The following is a 21,870-nucleotide window of genomic DNA, read 5'->3' as shown; positions in this document are numbered from 1 at the left end:
TCTTGTTTATGGTTTCCTTTGCTGTGCAAAAGCTTTTAAGGTTCATTAGGTCCCATTTGTTTATTTTTGTTTTTATTTCCATTACTCTAGGAGGTGGGTCAAAAAGGATCTTGCTGTGATTTATGTCAGAGTGTTCAGCCTATGTTTTCCTCTAAGAGTTTTATAGTGTCTGGCCTTACATTTAGGTCTTTAATCCATTTTGAGTTTATTTTTGTGTATGCTGTTAGGGAGTATTCTAATTTCATTCTTTTACATGTAGCTGTCCAGTTGCCCCAGCACCACTTATTGAAGAGACTGTCTTTTCTCCATTGTATAGTCTTGCCTCCTTTATCAAAGATAAGGTGACCATATGTGCGTGGGTTTACCTCTTGGCTTTCTATCCTGTTCCATTGATCTATATTTCTGTTTTTGTGCCAGTACCATACTGTCTTCATTACTGTAGCTTTGTAGTATAGTCTGAAGTCCGGGCACCTGATTCCTCCAGCTCCGTTTTTCTTTCTCAAGATTGCTTTGGCTATTTGGGGTCTTTTGTGTTTCCATAGAAATAGTGAAATTTTTTGTTCTAGTTCTGTGAAAAATGCCTTTGGTAGTTTGGTAGGGATTGCTTTGAATCTGTAGATAGTTTTGGGTAGTATGGTCATTTTCACAATGTTGATTCTTCCAATCCAGGAACATGGTATATCTTTCCATCTGTTTGTATCATATTTAATTTCTTTCATCAGTGTCTTATAGTTTTCTGCATACAGGTCTTTTGTCTCCTTAGGTGGGTTTAGTCCTAGGTATTTTATTTTTTTGTTGCAATGGTGAATGGGAATGTTTCCTTAATTTCTGTTTCAGATTTTTCATCATTAGTGTATAGGAATGTAAGAGATTTCTGTGCATTAATTTTGTATCCTGCTACTTTACCACATTCATTGATTAGCTCTAGTAGTTTTCTGGTAGCATCTTTAGGATTCTCTGTGTATAGTATCATGTCATCTGCAAACAGTGACAGTTTTACTTCTTTTCCGATTTGGATTCCTTTTTCTTGTCTGATTGCTGTAGCTAAAACTTGCAAAACTATGTTGAATAATAGTGGTGAGAGTGGGCAACATTGTCTTGTTCCTGATCTTAGTGGAAATGGTTTCAGTTTTCACCACTGAGAACGGTATTGGCTGTGGGTTTGTCATATATGGCCTTTATTATGTTGAGGTAGGTTCCCTCTGTGCCTACTTTCTGGAGAGTTTTTATCATAAATAGGTGTTGAATTTTGTTGAAAGCTTTTTCTGCATCTATTGAGATGATCATATGGTTTTTCTACTTCAATTTGTTAATATGGTATATCACATTGATTTGCATATATTGAAGAATCCTTACATTCCTGGGATAAACCCCACTTGATCATGGTGTATTATCCTTTTAATGTGCTGTTGGATTCTGTTTGCTAGTATTTTGTTGAGGATTTTCGCATATGTGTTCATCAGTGATACTGGCCTGTAGTTTTCTTTTTTTGTGACATCTTTGTCTGGCTTTGGTATTAGGGTGATGGTGGCCTCGTAGAATGAGTTAGGGAGTGTTCCCCCCTCTGTTATATTTTGGAAGAGTTTGAGAAGGATAGGTGTTAGCTCTTCTCTAAATGTTGGATAGAATTCGCCTGTGAAGCCATCTGGTCCTGGGCTTTTGTTTGTTGGAAGATTTTTGATCAGAGTTTCAATTTCAGTGCTTGTGATCGATCTGTTTATATTTTCTGTTTCTTCCTGGTTAAGTCTCGGAAGGTTGTGCTTTTCTAAGAATTTGTCCATTTCTTCCAGGCTGTCCATTTTATTGGCATATAGTTTCTGGTAGTAATCTCTCATGATCCTTTGTATTTCTGCAGTGTCAGTTGTTACGTCTCTGTTTTCATTTCTAATTTTGTTGATTTGAGTCTTCTCCCTTTTTTTCTTGATGAGTCTGGCTAATGGTTTATCAATTTTGTTTACCTTCTTTAAGAACCAGCTTTTAGTTGTATTGATCTTTGCTATTGTTTCCTTCATTTCTTTTTCATTTATTTCTGATCTGATCCTTATGATTTCTTTCCTTCTGCTAACTTTGGGGGGGTTTTTGTTCTTCTTTCTCTAATTGCTTTCGTTGTAAGGTTAGGTTGTTTATTTGAGATTTTTCTTGTTTCTTGAGGTAGGATTGTATTGCTGTAAACTTCCCTCTTAGAACTGGTTTTGCTGCATCCCATAGGTTTTTGGTCATCATATTTTCATTGTCATTTGTTTCTAGGTAATTTTTAATTTCCTCTTTGATTTCTTTAGGGATCTCTTGGTTATTTATAGCGTATCATTTTGCCGCCATGTGTTTGTATTTTTTACAGTTTTTTTCCTGTAATCAATATCTAGTCTAATAGTGTTATGGTCAGAAAAGATACTTGATATGACTTCAGTTTTCTTAATTTTACCAAGGCTTGATTTGTGACCCTAGATACGGTCTGTCCTGGAGAATGTTCCATGAACACTTGAGAAGAACGTGTATTCTGTTGTTTTTGGATGGAATGTCCTATAAATATCAATTAAGTCCATCTTGTTTAATGTGTCATTTAAAGCTTGTGTTTCCTTATTTCTTTTCTTTTTGGATGATCTGTCCATTGGTGAAAGTGGGGTGTTAAAGTCCCGTACTATTATTGTGTTACTGTCGATTTCCCCTTTTATGGCTGTTAGCATTTACCTTATGTATTGAGGTGCTCCTATATTGGGTGCATAAATATTTACAGTTGTTACATCTTCTTCTTGGATTGATCCCTTGATCATTATGTGGTGTCCTTCTTTGTCTCTTGTAATAGTCTTTATTTTAAAGTCTATTTTGTCTGATATGAGAATTGCTACTCCAGCTTTCTTTTGATTTCCATTTGCATGCAATATCTTTTTCCATCCCCTCAGTACACATCAGTCTGTATGTGTCCCTAGGTCTGAAGTGGGTCTCTTGTAGACAGCATATATACGGGTCTTGTTTTTGTATCCATTCTGCCAGTGTATGTCTTTTGGTTGCAGCATTTAATCCATTTACACTTAAGGTAATTATCGATATGTATGTTCCTATTACCATTTTCTTAATTGTTTTGGGTTTGTTATTGGAGGTCTTTTCCTTCTCTTGTGTTTCCTGCCTAGAGAAGTTCCTTTAGCATTTGTTGTAAAGCTGGTTTGGTGATGCTGAATTCTCTTAGCTTTTGCTTGTCTGTAAAGGCTTTAAGTTCTCTGTCGAATCTGAATGAGATCCTTGCTGGGTAGAGTAATCTTGGTTGTAGGTTTTTCCCTTTCATCAGTTTAAATATGTCCTGCCACTCCCTTCTGGCTTGCAGGGTTTCTGCTGAAGGATCAGCTGTTAACCTTATGGGGATTCCCTTGTATGTTATTTGTTGCTTTTCCCTTGCTGCTTTTAATATTTTTTCTTTGTATTTAATTTTTGATGGCTTGATTAATATGTGTCTTGGCGTGTTTCTTCTTTGATTTATCCTGTATGGGACTCTCTGCACTTCCTGGTCTTGATTGACTATTTCCTTTTCCATGTTGGGAATGTTTTCAGCTATAATCTCTTCAAATCTTTTCTCAGACCCTTTCTTTTTCTCTTCTTCTTCTGGGACCCCCATAATTTGAATGTTGTTGTGTTTAATGTTGTCCCAGAGGTCTCTGAGATTGTCCTCAATTCTTTTCATTCTTTCTTCTTTATTCTGCTCTGCGGTAGTTATTTCCACTATTTTATTTTCCGGGTCACTTATCCGTTCTCCTGTCTCAGTTATTCTGCTATTGATTCCTTCCAGAGAATTTTTAATTTCATTTATTGTGTTGCTTATCATTGTTTGTTTGCTCTTTAGTTCTTCCAGATCCTTGTTAAACATTTCTTGTATTTTCTCCATTCTATTTCCAAGATTTTGGATCATCTTTACTATCATTACTCTGAATTCTCTTTCAGGTAGAGTGCCTATTTCCTCTTCATTTGTTTGGTCTGGTGGGTTCTTACCTTGCTTCTTCTTCTGCTGCATATTTCTCTGTCTTCTCATTTTGTTTAACTTACTGTGTTTGGGGTCTCCTTTTCTTAGGCTGAGGTTCATAGTTCCTGTTGTTTCTGGTGTCTGCCCCCAGTGGGTGAGGTTGGTTCAGTGGGTTGTGTAGGCTTCCTGGTGGAGGGAACTGGTGCCGGTGTTCTGGTGGGTGGGGCTGGATCTTATCTTTCTGGTGGGCAGGGCCATGTCCGGTGGTGTGTTTTGGGATGTCTGTGAACTTAGTATGATTTTAGGCTGCCTCTCTGCTAATGGTGGGGTTGTGTTCCTGTCTTGTTAGTTGTTTGGCGTGGGGCGTGCAGCACTGGAGCTTGCTGGCTGTTGGGTGGAGCTGGGTCTTAGCGTTGAGATGGAGATCTCTGGGAGAGCTCTTGCTGATTGATATTACGTGGGGCTGGGAGGTCTCTGGTGGTCCAGTGTCCTGAACTCAGCTCTCCCAGCTGAACTCAGCTCTCCCACTTGACACCAGGCCCGAGCACCAAGACCCTGTCAACCACACGGCTGCTGTATTATTTAGGGTTCCACTAGGAAACAGCATGCTTAGCTGGGACTTTGAGGAAAAGGCAGTGAAGGCACTATTTCAGGAGTGTGGAAGGAAACAACAAGGAATGTTGAGGCACCCAAGGACTAGCAGCCATACCTACACATTTCCTGACTCACTCCGTCTTCAGTTCTTCTCCATTCTTGCTGCTCTCACACGTCTATTTTTTGTTTTTGCTGGGTCACTCGTCACTCTTTTTACAGTTGAATTTTATTAAATTGGAGAAATATTTTATCCTTTGCAGAGTCTCAGTTTCTCCATCCAGATGATGGAATGGATAATATCCTCTTCTCAGATTTGGATGAGGATTAAGATAGCTTATTTTTAATGGACCTGACACTCTACATCTCCTCCCTTGTGTCAGCCAGTACTCTCAGTACTGAGTAATAAAACTTTTTTAGCTTAGCTGTGAAAGGCAGTTTCATTTGTGCTGTGTAACTCCAGGGTGAAGGCGGAGGTGCACGGTGCTAGCCGGAAGCCAGGCAGAAGCCTGAAGTCAGATTGCTCCCATGTGAAGTCAGTTGGAGCCCACGCAGAACCAGAACCATAGACAGCTGAGGGCAAAAGGCTCTGATGTGGTGATTAAGAGGCGTGTGATCAAGGTAGCCCCCCAGATAGAGAGGATATTTATTTATTTATTTATTTATTTATTTTTATTTTATTTTTTTTAATAGCTACTTTATTTATTTATTTTTGGCTGTGTTGGGTCTTCGTTTCGTGCGAGGGCTTTCTCTAGTTGCGGCAAGTGGGGGCCACTCTTCATCGCGGTGCGGGGGCTGCTCTTCATTGCGGTGCGTGGACCTTTCACTATCGCGGCCCCTCCCGTTGCGGGGCGCAGGCTCAGTAGTTGTGGCTCACAGGCCCAGTTGCTCCACGGCATGTGGGATCTTCCCAGACCAGGGCTCGAACCCGTGTCCCCTGCATTAGCAGGCAGATTCTCAACCACTGCACCACCAGGGAAGCCCGAGAGGATATTTATTGCTCTTTATCCTGTCCTACATATGAATGTCTACCTTCCTTGGATCTTAGACTCTCACCCTCAATATCCAGTTTGCACCATTGTCATTACCTATGAAATAACTCAGTGTCATTCTCTGCAGTCCCACCACTTTGGCCCACAGCTTAGGTGTTCCTAGTCTCTTGCCTGAACTGTCCTCATTGGTCTCCCTGATTTCAGTGTCTTTTCCCTCCAATCCATCTTCAACACAGGCATCAGATTGATTTTTCAAAAATATATCTGATCATGTTATTCTTCTGCTTAAGAAACTTCATTGTGTACTATTTCTTTATCCAGAGGCCTTCAAAGTCGACTCCAAGCTTTTTTTGTATTCTTCCCATACTTCTCTTCTCCATGAAACCTTTGCTCTTGTCACCCTGAACGATTTCCCGAACACACCATCCAGTTTCATGCCTCCCTGCTTAGAATGCCCTGTCATTTATTTTTCATTTCAAGGAATGCAAGTTGATCTCAGTACTATACTTCTGTGAAGCTTTCACCAATTTTTCCTCACAGACTTTCTATATGTATTTGGATAGAGCTCCACTCTACACTTATCACATTGTATTATAATTATTTATGTTTTGTTTTCTCCACTAGACTCTGAGCTTTATGGCCTTTTGGTATTCCTAATATAGAGCATGATCTGATACTTAATTCCTGTTCAGTAAATATTTGTTAAAATGATTTCTCAAAAAATGAGTTTAAAATGGTCATTTTGAGAACTAATAAAGGACTCCATTTGGTATCCTTTATTTCCATGTGGCTAGATTTTTGTACCTCATGTTTTCTTTGTAAAATACCCCCGTTATAAATTGCTTTTTTGATAAATGTAATGTGGAAGAGAATACTTTGTACATCCTGAACTCAAGTTTGAATAAAATATACTGTTGTTTTTGATAGAATTACGTACATCCCTGGAAGAACATCAGTCTGCCTTGGAACTTATAATGAGCAAGTATCGAGAGCAAATGTTTAGATTGCTAATGGCTAGCAAAAAAGATGATCCAGGGATAATAATGAAGTTAAAAGAGCAGCACACCAAGGTAATCCTTTCTGTAAATATAATTTGAAATAGAAAAGAAGGACAGTTGGTTAACTTGTGTTCAGATTTTTAAAAAAACAATGGAATCTTACTTACATGATATTGAATACTTCTCTTTTTGACATTTTCTTCTCCTTATTTTTGTCATGTTATGTGTCATTTTCTGTTTGATTTACTCTTCTAACTCCCATTCTTCCCTAGTAGCTTTAATATATATTAAAAAATAAACTTTATTTGGGAAATAAAGGTAAGTCTGTTCAATTCAAAATTATTTTTATAAGGTTATCTGCTTGTAAGAAATACTTCTTTTAATTTGTGTACTGATATCTTTTGCAAAAACGAAAATTAAATGCTTAAAACTTTTTGAAAAATCTGAAAACAGCTAAGGTAGATTTGTTTTTAAGACTATTTTCTGAATGAGGTTAATTCATCCAGACTATAGATACTCCTGATTATTAATGGAAGTGCCATGGTGGGGGGGTGAGGAAATATATATATCAAATATATGTATATATTTATATATATATCAAATATATTGCCTCCCCACCCCCTCCTCCATCACGTATCACTTAATATCATTTCTAGAGACAGAGCTGAACTGGTTAGAAATTAGTGTTTTTCCTGCTGTTCGTCATACTCATTCTGATCCCTGTGTTTGCTAGCACCTGTTTTGAAAACAGGTAGAATAGTCCTTTTCTGTTTATGTTTTATTTTAAACTGATTTTTAACTGCTGGTGTGAAATAAAAATATTAGAATAGATTGTGACTACTAGGCTATTATCTGTATTGGATGATGGTGAACTAACTATTAGTCATAACTAATATTATTTAAGAAATAGTCATATAACATTTTTATCTTTCTCGATTATTGAAACACTTTTTAGATTCCTTAAAATGTTATATTTCTTCCATCTTGGTGCTTGTAGGTATTTTTTAATTATGAATTCTATTAAAATTAAATACCTAGTGAATTGCTTTAATGTGTAAATTCAACTCTACATATTAAGGAAGTTAGTAATAGAGAGCTCTTGTGTCAAATAGTAAAATAATAAAAATAAATGTGGCTTTAATATTATCTAATTATGCTATTCATCTCCTATCCAAAAGGAAACCTTGGATAGTTAAATGGCAATCTTTTGACTATAAACTGTATCTATTGTTAATGAGATCATTATAAAAAATTTAATTTTAAATATATAATTTAAGAGGTCTTTTTAAGGTACAAATATGAACTGACTTAAAATTATTGGTAAGATAAGTATAATCTTGAGACATTCCAAAAGGCCCTTATGTTTAACAACTTAACAAATTTTTTAAGATCTAAAGAGAATGCTCTGGCAAACTAGTGCTTGAGAATAAGATACTGAAGCTAGCTAGTCTCTTGTGGTAGCAGCTATGTCAGAAGCAAATGTTTTCTAAAACACATTAGAGTTTACCACTCATCACAGCTGTTTTATTAATTAGCAAAGTTAAACATTTCTTAAGATAGCTGTAAATCATCCTTTTTCAATTATGTCAATTGAATTCTTCATCTAAGTGCTGATTCTTGCCTTCCATGAAATGACAGTTCAGTTACTTGTTATTAATTCTAACTAATACATATTAATGTTTGTGATTTTGATTTTTCCCAAAAAGGAGACACTTTGATTCAAACAGATATTTATTAACACTTGCACTGGCTTAGTTATTATTAATAATAAGATGAATGAATAAGTTTATTACTCTACCATAGAAGCTTTCAGTGTATTGGGAGATACAGACACAAACATGATTATCTAATGTAAGGTAGGATGTGATGAATCCTAAAATAGAGATCTGAATTATTACTGGAATACTAGAGGAAGCAAGATTGGTTCTCATGAGGAGAATCTGGGAAAGTGGCAAAGGAAAGGTAGCAAATCCATCTAAATCTAGCCTTGAATTAATTATGGGGGTCAACAAGCAGAAGTGGGTGAGCAGAGAAACTTGTATGATAAGTATGAGCTTCCAAGATATGTTTAGGTACTAGTGCTCTGATATGCCTAAACACAAAAATAATTTTATAACACATTTAGGGGTAATAAACAAAGTTACACGTAACAGCATTTTGGAGTAAGAGACCCTTTCGAGACTACTGTAACATAGAATTTTGTCCTCACCTAGAAGTTTTTGAGCACACATTTATTTAAAAACCAATAAAAAGTTTGAGGAGAACTCATTTTCATTCAAATACTCATCTTTACATTATTTTTGAACTGCTACCTTTTTGGAAATCTTAAAAAAACAAACATTTCAAACAGTTGGCTAACACGCATGAACTAACACTCATTCAGTTTTTAAATTACGGATATTATCCGTATTAACATTATAATGACTCTGTACTACAGATTGACATGGTGCATCGTAACAACTCCGAAGGATTCTTCCTTGATGCATCTCGACACATCCTTGAAGCACCTCAACATGGACTGCAGAGGAGGCACTTGGAAGCAAATCAGAATGTACACTAAATAAAACAGTCAGCTTTTGGGGTGTGGATGGAAGGGGGGGGTCCATTTAAAAAGTTCTTTTACATTGAATTCTCCTCCCAAATTAAATCAGCAAATAAATGAAATTGCTTTTAAAAACGCTGTGCTTTTCATAGCCTTGCAAAAATACTCAGTATAGAAACTTTAAGTCTGTCATCAGTTCTCTGTGTATTGTATTATACATAGCCTGCTAGATAATTGCAGGCTTTAAAGGTTCTTTGGGCCAGACTTTCATGTTATTGTTCTTGTTAGCTATAGATGCAAAATTTTAGTAAGCTTCAAACGGTCATCCTCTTGCTGGACATCAAAGATGTTTTCTTGGTAATAATTTTAATCTGATTTTCTAAAAATTTTGTTCAATTAAACTGTTAAATGAACTGTTTTAATTCAGATTTTCGATAGTTTTAGTCCTTTGAGTTCACAATAAAATAAAATTGCTTTTGTTTAGGTGTTATTAAGTATAGTAGTACCCTCTCCATTGTGTCTATTGTGTTTTAACTGCCTTTTTTTCTTGAAAGGCATTTCAAGACAGTGCAGGGTTTATGTTGCTAGCACTTCTTGCCTTTAAGACAGTTTTGAAAGCACAGGTCTTGCCTTCTTGTGCCTATTAAGAGATCCATGACACTTCCCTGAAGATTTTATTGTAATAAGTGAACCATCCAGGAACCAGACCTATAAAAATACACTTCTGTTTGAAGTATTGGGGTTTTTTTCTTACGATGATTTTATTAAAACAGACTGTCCTGAAAAAATTAGTAGTTTCTTGTTTTCTTTCGTTTTAAAGGCAAGTAATTATCTGCTTCCTTGTAGTTGTTTAACCTAGGTCAGTGCCATAAGACACCAAATCATAAACTGAGAAAGCTGTTGGTATTCAAAATTTTTACTCATTACCCTTATTCAGTTTGCTGCTGCAGTTATCTATACTTAACTTGCTTTTAAACATTAGGCTCCCTTTACAGTGGGAGGGATTGTAATCATTTTTTTTAACTACAGAATATGACAGATGTTTGTCTTGATATCATTCTTGCTATCATAATTTAATCCAGAGCTGTCCAATAGAACTTTCTGCAATGATGGAAATGTTCTTTATCTAATCTTTTATTTTGCCTTCTTCCTGCGTACTAGCTTTGTATAGATTGTGTTAAAATAATATAAGGATCTGTATATTTGTTGGTTAAGAAGATATTAAATGTGTGGTTTGCTAAAGATATTCCTATTTGTTCTCTATTACATTCCTTCCATAGTTTACTAGTTTTGTAGGTTTTGGGGGGTCTCGTTCAAATCCTTTTTACAGAGTATATACAACTATTTAAGAGACTTAATGTTTATTTGGGGAGCTATTAACTTTTATATTTAAGTTTTGTCCTTAGTATAACAAAATGACCCTCAATTGCTAGTGAACAATGGTCTATAGAAGTTGTTCATTTAAAAAAGTATTATTCTCATGTTTCTGTTGATTATAAACCTTTTGTCTGTCTGTTTCATTGACTGTAAGCTCCTTGAAATCAGGGAACATTTCTTAACAGGCTTCACATTCCTGTCACCTAGCACAGTGCCTGGCTCATCTTAGGTGTGCAAAAAAGAATAAGAGAGTGAGATTGAAGAAATTTATGCTACTTGCTGTGCCAAACAAATGTGGATGTCTATTTTATACTAAAATTATATTTTGAACAGTTTGCACAGAAGGCCATTTAATATTCAATACTTAAAAGCAGAACTCTGTTCATTTTACTCAATACGTATTATCTATTATGTACCTAATGTTAAATAATAGGCAGATATAAGCAATATAGTATGTTCCTGCTCTCAATGAGGAATATAATCTAGAAAAGGTTCTGGATTGAATTGAGATGAATTTTTAGGCATGGAAAATACAGAAAATATTTTTAAATCATGAAGGCTTCAGGGAGGAAAAGAGATTGAATGCTTATCTTTCCCATTACTTTGGTCAATGGGGTATGTAGGTGCAGAAAAAAGTTGCTGATCATTTGTGGTGAGAGGACAGTGAAATGAGTATTTTTCCTGTTTGTGGGTTTAGATATATTGTGCTGCTTATCCTTAATCCTAGTCCTAACAGAAATCTGACTTCAAAAGCACATTCATGGTCAGTCAACTTTCTTGTAAATATCTGTTTGACATATTACATTTATGTTAAATGGCAATGTAAAGATATTACATTCATATTAAGTGGCAATGCAGATTTTATAAAAAGGGGAGGATCCAAAAATTTTTAAAAAGTATATCACTGGTTCACAACTTCCATCTCTTTTTTTTCAGGAATTACAAGCACATGTTGACCAGATAACTGAAATGGCAGCAGTAATGAGGAAAGCCATTGAAATTGACGAGCAACAGGGTTGCAGGGAACAGGAACGAATATTTCAACTTGAGGTAAGTTTTAAATTGCACATGTAGGTGAAAACTGTCCATACAAAGATTTATGCCAGAAAATATATCCCACTTTAAAATATATACTTTCTGGGGACTTCCCTGGCAGTCTAGTGGTTCAGACTTCACCTTCCATGCAGGGGGTGCGGGTTTGATCCCTGGTCAGGGAGCTAAGAATCCCACATGCCTTGTGGCCAAAAGAACCAAAACATAAAAAAAAAGAAGCAATATTGTAACAAATTCAATAAAGACTTTAAAAATGGTCCCAAAAAAATCTTAAAAAAAAAATACATATATATATATGTATATATATACACACACACTTTCTGGGATACTAGTAATGTTCTTTTTCCTAATCTGGATACTGGTTATATGGGTGTATAATGCAAGACCATTTATATAGTAATGCAAGAGTCTAGGATCAATAGTAAACTTATACCAGTAATTGAGAAAATTGATTTTTTTTTGATCCTGTGTCTCTTCTGTTATTAGGTGAATATACTTCTTCAGCTTAGTAATTTTTTTAATATCTTTATTTTATTAGAGATCACAGTGATGCAGGGAGAAATGTTTTCAGTCCACAAATCATATTCTTTGGCCACTTGTATTTTTCTGGGGAGTGTAAAAGCTTTTATCGCATCTGTCCTTTATTTTGTGGTAGCAAAAGCACAAGTCATTGTTGAATAACTGAAATCAGAAGAGTAGACCTTTATACTTTTAAAACCTTTATTTTGAAATCATGGTGGAGAAATTGGTTATAGAGGGCCAAAAATGATTTCTCTAAGTATACAAAGTTCTCTCATTCTTTATAACAAAGGTAAGCAAACTTTTTCAGTAAAAGGCCAGATAGTAAATCTTTTAAGCTTTGCAAACAGGCGATCTCTGTTGTAGCTACTCACCTCTGGCATGGTAATGAAAAAGCAGCTATACACACAAAAAATAAGATTGGACTCAACTGTGTTCCAGTAAAGTTTAATTTACAATAACAGGCCTCAAGCCAGGCCATAGTTTGCTGATCTCTGCTTTATACCATTGAAACTTAGAAAGTAAGACCTAAGACAAAGCAGTAGAGAATAAATTATGAGAGTTATTTTTAAATGTCTAAAAATTTCTTGCAGTAACTAATCTAGAAGAAGAAGGCAAAGTTGTTTACCAGTGCTAGATTTAGTCACTTAACTTTCCTTCTTAAAAAATATCACAATCTATTCAGCCAGCCCTGCTGCTGTTAAATTCCAGTGAGGGATAGCATTCCATGCTATCATGGGAAATAATAAAATTACTAAAGTACTGAGACCTTTTAGCCCCAGGGTATTATTCAGACTTTCTGAGTTTACACAAATATAAATCTAGGTGTTATTTTCTTACTGTGATTTTCTATACTGTGATTATAAAATAAGGCTGTTTCTGAGGTTCTGTCTACAGTTACAGCTGCATAAATAAAAAGGCTTTTCAGTGGTGGAAGACATTGAATACATGATTCCTACCTCTTTAAAAAAGTGTTCTCTGGATTCAAGTTGTCAACTTCAGCTGCATATATCATTTAATACATTTCTGCCAATTACAGTACTTGCTTTTTATTTATCATACCTTCATATGTTTGGCTTTTCTTAAGATGTTTGTACTCTTGTAGCCAGCTTGGTGACTGCTTCTTTGTTTTTGTGCTTTCTTATAGCAAGAAAATAAAGGCTTGAGAGAGATCCTTCAAATAACTCGAGAATCATTTTTGAATCTTAGAAAAGATGATGTGTCGGAAAGTACATCTTTGTCAGCATTAGTGACCAATAGTGACCTGAGCCTGAGGAAGAGCTGAAGAGCTTTTAAGTCTGTGAATGAATTAACAGAAAAATCCATCTCAAGCTGCCCTTTGTTTTATTTTTTTATAATACGTACAGTGCACTGGCAATGACATTTTTAAAAGATAGCAACAAGAAAATGCATAGTTAATGGTCATAGACGTTATTCCAAACTATAATTGAAAAATAGAAGCTAAGCCTTTGTTAATTGGTGAACAAGTTAAAGATTTTCACAGTGACTGCTGAATGTATCAAGAGCATTCAGCAGTGCTGTTGGCTTTCTGGTTGACACTTGGATAAACATGAATATCCCCAACAAATGTCTGGGAATTAATAGAAACATCCCAATTTTAAAATACAAATTTTGCCACAGTATTGTGAATGGAAAATCGTCATACTAAATTATATCCTCCCTATATGGTGAAAGCTAACAAATAGCTTATGTACCATGAGACTTCAGCTTTAATGATTGCCTATCTACCTTCTCATTAATTTAAATTTTTGTCAAAGAAAGTTCAGTTTGAAAGACTTAGGAATGTTTTATATGCACCATAACTAAAAGAGGTAATTTAATTATAGCTAATTTATCCTAATTAATACTGAGCTAACAATTGTCCATGATTTGCTTAAGTATATGAAATATTTCAGGGATGAAAGAGAAGGAATACTACTTTCTAAGAAAGAAGAGCTTATAAGAGACATATTTAGTAGGTTAAACTACTTCTTTGAAAGAATAAGTTTTGGTTCTAATCAGTAATGAAGATGAGATTTTTCTCTTCTCTGGTTGATCTTTAAGGATATTATGTAGCTCATTTAGCTAACAGTTGAAATGTTTGATATAGCAAGATAAGTATGGTAATTTCAAAGTAAATTGGGAATTCCTCTGCCTCAAAACCTTTTTTTTTTCTTAAGTAATTACGCTTAAGACATATAGAAACAGTAAGTTAAAATTAAAAAAAAACTTTTTTCTAGATCTATTCTTAAGTTCCATCTGGTTCTCATAACCTATAAGATGTTTCTTGTAACCTTTCAGTCAAAGGGCTGGGGGGTGGTGAGGGGGAAATCTGGATTTATAAGTATTTGTTTTATTTTTTACAGAATATATATCCATTATATAAATTTTTAAAAGCTGCTAGAAATAGAAATGTGCTTTAACATCAGTTGAAATCTAAATATTTCATATTCTGTCGTGATTATAGAAGAAAAGGTAAGAGTGTCAAATATGATTATTAAATATACCATACTCATTTATATTAAACATATATTAAAAATAGCACAATAGAAAATTCTACTTTGGAGTATATAATTTGTTAAAGTAATATTTACATGGTAACTTTTATGTATAATTTCATATATTGGTAAAATTCAAAACTGCTTTTCACTTTGGAAATTTTTATCTTAAGTTTGGGGTAAGTGGGGTTGATGGGACTGACTGAAATAGAAAAGGGCTAATGGCCCAAACATTAAATAGATTTCTTTTCTCATTCAGAGGCCTTAATTGTTATTTGATAAACAAGTGACAGTTTTTATTTTTAAACTTTTCTATTGGTTTTGGGGAAAATATCCTTTAATTTGATGGCACATTCATTCATAGAGTTTTTATCCCAAGTCAGAATTGAAATAAGCTACACAATTGAGAGTAAGTCTGAGGCAATTCATTGGGGCAGCTCTATTATAAAACATTACTTGATAAATAATTATTTTTGTAAACAAATAAGTTGAGTTAATTTATTCTTCGTCTTCTTACTTGGATATTATTTTAAGAACTTGGTGTTTAAAGACATTTATGTTATTATATAGCAACTGTGTTCTGGCCCATACTTTTTTTTTTTTAAGCAGAACCTTAAATTTATGTCTGAGAATATGTACTACTAGGAACCTATTTTATCAATAAAGATGAGTGATTAAAATTGGTATGGTCTCCAAGTTAATTTGAAAACAATGCTTACATTTATTCTTCCATATAGTTTATTTTTAGGGCTTTTTATTTATTTTTTCTTACCACAAACTTAGTACTTAGCAACAACTTCTATCTGTATTTCTTAGGAATTGGCCAGCAACTTATTGCTGACTCGGCAGACCTTTTGATCATCTGTGGTGGGTTTAATAGTGTCCCCAGAAGTATGCCCAGGTCCTAACCTGTTGTACGTGTGGATGAGAGCATATTTGCAGATAGAGTCTTTGCAGATTTAAGGATCTCAGGATAAGATCATCCTGGATTTAGTATGGGCCCCAAATCCAACAACTGTCGTCCTTATAGGAAAGGGGGAGATTTGAAACACAAGGAGAAAGTCATGTGAAGACAGAGGCAGAGGGTTATGCAAATCAAGGAACTCTAAGGTTTATGAGGTGCCATCAGAAGGTAGGAGAGATGCATGGAATGACCTTGGCTCCCTCAGAGCCTCCAGAAGGGACCAACACTGCTTGATTTCAGACTTCTGGCCTGTCAAACCAGAGGCTGATGTGAGAGCAAGTGAATGAATTTCTCAAATACTAACTTCCCCTAGAATATGTTCATTTTAAGACCTACCTCAGTGATTATAAGGTTTTTGCTCCTAGCTCGTGCAGACTCTAGACATATATAGAATACAAGAGGTGAAAACCATCTCTATTCAGTAGAAAGAAAATCACTGGTATCTATCAATCACTGAAGGGATTCAGGAGGGAGAGCTGGTTTGGAAGAAAGGTTGAGTAGCTCTACCTGTGGAATGGGAAGTTGTCATCCTCTGTTGGAAAAACCTTCCGACATTAATAAGCAAAATGAGAGAGTGCTTTTTTGTTTTCTTTTTCAGAGAAAGGCCGTCCATCCCATCCCTGAAATTACTCCCCTAAAACAGCGGTCCCCAACCTTTTTGGCACCAGGGACCGGTTTTGTGAAAGACAATTTTTCCACGGACCGGGGTAGGGGGATGGTTTCGGGATGATTCAAGCACATTACATTTATTGCACACTTTATTTCTAGTCTTGTTACATTGTAATATATAATGAAATAATTATACAACTCACCATAATGCAGAATCAGTGGGAGCCCTGAGCTTGTTTTCCTGCAGCTAGATGGTCCCATCTGGGGGAGATGGGAGACAGTGACACCCAAGTGTGTTGCTTATGTTCAGTCTACTCCGTAATCTCGCTTTGGTTGCTGTCACTGCAGAAAACCCTGTTTCACAAAGATAGGATGTTGGAAATGGAAGCAGGCTTTTCAGTGCTTCTGTGGCAATCTCAGGATATTCCCCCTTGACTTTAATCCAGAACGTATGGAGATTTGAAGTTGTCTCAAACATACTTTTAAGGACACCGTCATTTACAATCTCAAGCAGTTGATCCTCTTCTAGCACGGACAAAGTCGATTCACCTGGCTTATTCACAAATGGGTTGCGGATACATTCCTTTCCAGTTCGAGCTTTTGTGGTTAAGAAGTAATGCTCAAACTCTTTTGAAAGCTGAGACAGGTGATCATGCCCCAGCTGGGAGAAAGAAGGCGCTGGCTCAGTCTCTTTCAAAATCTCTGCTAATGCTTGAAACATGTCAAAAATCCCAATATTTACTCGTCGCCCCCATAATTCCAGTTTGGCTTTGAATGCAGCCACTTTATCTGCCGACTTGAACACAGTTGTCGTTCTCCCCTGAAGAGACATTGCGTTCGTTGAGCAGGTTGAATATGTCACACAAGTAAGCAAGTTTTGTGACCCCTTCTGTGTCACTGAAATGTGCTGCCAGTGGTGACTGTTTTTCTAAAAGAAATCTCTGGAGCAGCTCTTGTAAAAAACTCTGGCCAGTGATCTACCTCTAGAAAGCCATCTCACGTGTGTGTATCAGAGAAGACGTGTGTGCTCTGCGTCCATCTCCTCACAGAGCTGCACGAACAGACATGAGTTAAGGACCCGTACTTTAATGTGGTTGATAATTTTAATCACATCCTGCAAAACACTGTTAAGTTCAGGTGACATTTTTCAGCTAGCCAGCATTTCTCTATGGATGACACAGTGCATAGACTCACATTCAGAAGCGACCTCTTTGACCTGAGTAGTGAAACCAGAAAGCCGTCCAGTCATGGCAGCCGTTCTGTCCGTGCACATACCGACACAAAGTGACCAATTCAGTTTTCCTGTTATGTAATCAATCATTCAAAGACTTGAATAGTTCTGCTGCTGTGGTGTTGGTTGGCAACAAAAGTGCACATAACATATCCTCACGCACGTCCTCCTGAAAAATACATCGCACAAAAGCGAGTATTGTTGCCTTGTTGTCAACATCGGTAGACTCGTCAACCTGGAGTACCACGGTGACTCATTAATCCTAACAACTGTGCCTTAATATCGTCTGCTGTTTCATCAATTCGTTTACTTATAGTGCTAGCCAAAAGAGGAACATGTGCCACCTTTTGAACTGCAGCCTCTCCTAAAAGTTCATGACAAATGTCCTTAGCAGCAGGCAGGATCAACTCTTCACCAATACTAAGGGCTTCTCAGCTTTAGCAATGTGGTTAGCCACTAAGAATGATGCTCTCAGTGCAGACACATTTGATGGGGTGGTGGCCTTCAATAATTGCTTCTGTTCTTTGTGTTCACGTTTTTTCTTTTGAAAAACTCCAAAGGCTTGTCTTTTAATGCAGGGTGCTTGGTCTCCATGTGGTGAAGCAGTTTTGAAGGTTCCATGGCTTCGTTGGATAGCCGGTTGCCACATATTATACAAAGCAGGCTTGGAGAATGTGAATCACCTGTTGCAGTGAACCCGTGATTTAAGTAGGACTCTTGGTATTTTCTTTTAAATGCAGCTTTCTTTTTGTTGGCAGTCTTAGAGTCTTCTGCTGTCTTATCATTGTGTCTTTCCCCCTTTTCAAAGAAGCTCTCCAGCGACGTTTGGTTTTTACCCATTTTGGCTAGGGTTAGCTGTGGGTTTACCAAAACTGTGACTGAGACAAGTGCGCAGTGTGGGAAAGAGGCGTGGATGGAAGTAGTAAATAAAATAATGGGTGGGCCACGCACGGACTAAAATATGTGTCGGATTCTGACTTAAAGCCTGCCACCAGATGCAGCTTGTCACTTGCCACTCACTGATAGGGTTCTGAAATCAGTCTGCAAGCAGTTGATTTATTATGGTCTCTGTGCGGTCAGACCTCTCTGCTAATGATAATCTGTATCTGCAGCCGCTCCCCAGCGCTAGCATCACCGCCTCAGCTCTCCCTCAGATCATCAGGCATTAGATTCTCATAAGGAGCGCACAACCTAGATCCCTCACGCAGTTCACAGTAGGGTTTGCGCTCCTATGAGAATCTAATGCTGCAGCTGATCTGACAGGAGGCGGAGCTCAGGCGGTAACGTGAGCGATGAGCGGCTGTAAATACAGATGAAGCTTTGCTCGCTCACCCGCTACTCCCCTCCTGCTGTGCGGCCCGGTTCCTAACAGGCCACGGGCTGGTACCAGTCCGTGGCCCAGGGGTTGGGTACCCCTGCCCTAGAACCTTAGGCCCGGCCCTAATGATACATATATTTTAGTCATTTTAAGGAATTTTGATACACAGATGGTCTCCAAATGAGACAGCTAGTTTACTTTAAAAAGTTGAGAACTGGTTCAGTTCCTGAAAACACAGCCCATGGAGAATGGGGGAGCCAAAGCATGCTTAGTAATGTCTCGCTTGCTTCTTGCAGCTGCATTCATCTTCTTATCCTCTACCCCTTTCCTCAAAGCTCCCAGATCATCCATCCTGCACCATGAGTGCAGGCAGGCCAAGCACATTCAAGCTAGTCTGGAAGAGAGAATCTGTTACAGGAGGAGCCATGAGAACCGCATGTGAGACAGAATAGGCCTTTTCACCCTTCAGGACTTCAAAGGGAAAAGACTTCAAAAAGAAAAAAAATTGTGGCCATTCTTTAACCTCCTTCCAGGGGAAGGAATTCACCCTTAGGGGCAGTAGAGTCAGGTATATTATTATACTTGTATGTATAGACTGTGGAATAGAAAGAATGATTCCGAGGGCCACAGCTTGTGGGTCACTCAAGTTCTGACCTACCTGCTAGGGAATGATTATTAAATTCTAGGGTCTTGGAAGGAATGGAAAAAGAAAGGTAAATAAAGAGGTAAGATGTACTCTGTGCAGTTTTGTAGTGCAGTTAAAATTTAATGAGGAAGAGAAGACTGACAATAAAAACGGAACTACCATATAATCCAGCAATCCCACTTCTGTATATCCAAAAAAAACCAAAAACAGGATATTGAAAAATTATCTGTACTCCCAAGTTTACTTCAGCTGCAGCATTATTCACAATAGCCAAGATAGGGAAACAATCTAAGTGTCCTTCAACGGATGAATGGATAAAGATGTTGCATTTGTATACAATTGAATATTATTCAGCCATGGGAAAGAAGGAAATTCAACGGATGAATGGATAAAGATGTTGCATTTGTATACAATTGAGTATTATTCAGCCATGGGAAAGAAGGAAATTCTGCCATTTGTGACAACATGGATGGACCTTGAGAGCGTTATGCTTAGTGAGATAAGTCAGCAGAGAAAGACAAACACTATGATATCATTCATCTGTGTAATCTAATAACGCCAGACTCCTACTAACAGAGGGTAGAATGGTAGTTACCAGGGGCTGGGGGTAGGGGAACTGGGGAGATGTTTAAAGGTATGAACTTACAACTAGAAGATAAATACATTCTGGAGATCTAATATACAGCATAGTGATTATAGTCAACAGTATTGTATTATAAACTTCAAAGTTGCTAATGAACTAAATCTTAACTGTTCTCACCACAAAAAAATAATTACGTGACATGATAAGAGATGTTAGTTAATGCTGTGATGATAATCATATTGTAATATGTAAATGTATTAAATCAACACATTGTACACCTTCAACGTATACAATGTTGGTATGTCAATTATTACTCGATTTAAAAGAAAACAAAACAAAACTTGACAATGTCCTGGTCTGGACCAACTGCTGAAAATGTCAAAAGCTGAGAATAGGAGAGCTGATTCCCACCAGGCACCAAAAGGAAGGGCGATAGTGACTGGTGGGCATACAGGTGAGGCTCCACTGGAGCATCTCCAAAATGAGAAGGGAAGGCCTGCAGGCTTTGGTTGGTGCTTTTCCTCCACTACATGGAACGCACTGAGCCTCCTTGTGGCCCTGCCCATCCTCCAAATCTCCACTTAAATGTCACTTCCTCAAGGAATTCTTCCCTGGCATCTCAGATTCCACCCCCAATTCCACTGTAGATTTTCATTGCATATTGTTACTTCTTCTGTAACTATTTTAGTATCTGTCTCACTCATCACACTCTAACCCCTGAAGCAGGGACCAGGCCTGTATTGTTTGTCATCTTCTTCTAGGGCCCAAGGCAATGCCTGGCCATTTAGGAACTCAACAAAATATTGAGTGAATGAGTGAAGGTGAGATCCAAATCAGACAGTTATCATTCATTGTATTACAGTTATTAAAATTTTGCCCCTGGTGCTGATGTAGCTTCATCCAGAACTGCCAGCCTCCCCCGCGTAATGATTATGTGGTAGTCCCTGGTAAGCCCAAGTTTCCGCTAAACTGGAACCCCTCTCTACCTCAATTTCATAAAGAGTGGTCCTTGCAAACGTAGTGGCCAAAGTGCCCAGATGTCTTTCAATCAACCATCAGGATAAAAGGACTTGTAAAGTGTACTAGTCCGCTAGGGCCGCCATAACAAAATACCACAGACTGGGTGGCTTAACAACAGAAACTTTCTCACACAGTTCTGGAGGCTGGAAGTCCAAGATCAAGGCTGGTTTCTTCTGAGGCCTCTCTCCTCTGCTGGCAGATGGCCATCTTCTCACCGTGTCCTCACATGTACTTTGCCCCAGGGTCTCTGTATGTTCTTATCTTTTTGTAAAGACACTAGTGAGACTAGATAAGGGCTCACCCTAATGGCCTCATTTTAACTTAATTACCTCTTTATTAAAGCCCTCTCTCCAAATACAGTCACATATTGAAGTACTGGGAGGTGAGGGCTTCAACATATGAATTGGGAGGGGGGAACACAACTCAGCCCATATCAAAAAGGAAAACACAGGTAGCCATCCTCCCAGGAAGGGCTGTAGCACAATGGGAAAGCCTCCACCCAGTTCTCAGGAGATCAGCCAAGAATTCTGGGGTTTTAATGAAGGTTAATAACAGGTATCAAGTACATCATCAAGGAGTGAACTTTATACCAAAAAATTCTTTACAAATGCTGCTGTGGAGAAATACTTATGGATACTGGAAATTTTAAGGATCTATCATGTACTTTGTAATGATTAGGAAATGGTCCACGACCACAGAGAATTAACTTGGAAAAACATGTTTTCACTGTGTGAGATTAATAACTCCCCAAAAGTAGAGATCATGGCAATATTAGGAGCATAGGACCTTCCTACCAATTCACCAGCAGAAGAAAACTGAAAATAATGAATTACATTTTCATTATGATAGAGTATAAAGCACATTTGGATAGGGAGTTCTCAAATTTTGTTTCTGGGCACTATTATTTGATAACTGTGACTTCATATAATTTACTCCTTGTTTAAGAATTTCCTCAGGTATAAAATAACATGATAACATGT

General features: G+C 37.2%; 1 protein-coding gene across 5 annotated transcripts in view; it reads left to right on the top strand.

Annotated features, from left to right (window-relative positions):
* Positions 1-18,034, top strand: part of FGFR1OP2 (FGFR1 oncogene partner 2) — a 35,147-nt gene extending 17,113 nt beyond the window's left edge. For 2 of the 5 annotated variants that reach the window (XM_082419870.1, XM_082419869.1), the window contains 4 exons: positions 6,460-6,602; positions 8,968-9,081; positions 11,386-11,499; positions 13,169-15,203. In XM_082419870.1, coding sequence (XP_082275996.1) covers positions 6,460-6,602; positions 8,968-9,081; positions 11,386-11,499; positions 13,169-13,306 — 509 coding nt within the window. In that variant the 3' untranslated portion in view covers positions 13,307-15,203. Of the gene's footprint in view, positions 1-6,459; positions 6,603-8,967; positions 9,082-11,385; positions 11,500-13,168; positions 15,204-17,901 lie in introns of those variants that run through there. The other 3 variants (XM_082419871.1, XM_082419873.1, XM_082419872.1) reach the window with 3 other exon arrangements.
* The last annotated feature ends 3,836 nt before the right edge of the window (positions 18,035-21,870 follow it).

The sequence above is a fragment of the Balaenoptera physalus genome (genome assembly GCF_965194825.1).
Source record: "Balaenoptera physalus genome assembly, chromosome: 13".
Lineage (NCBI taxonomy): Eukaryota > Metazoa > Chordata > Mammalia > Artiodactyla > Balaenopteridae > Balaenoptera > Balaenoptera physalus.
This window is presented reverse-complemented; position numbering and strand designations above follow the sequence as displayed.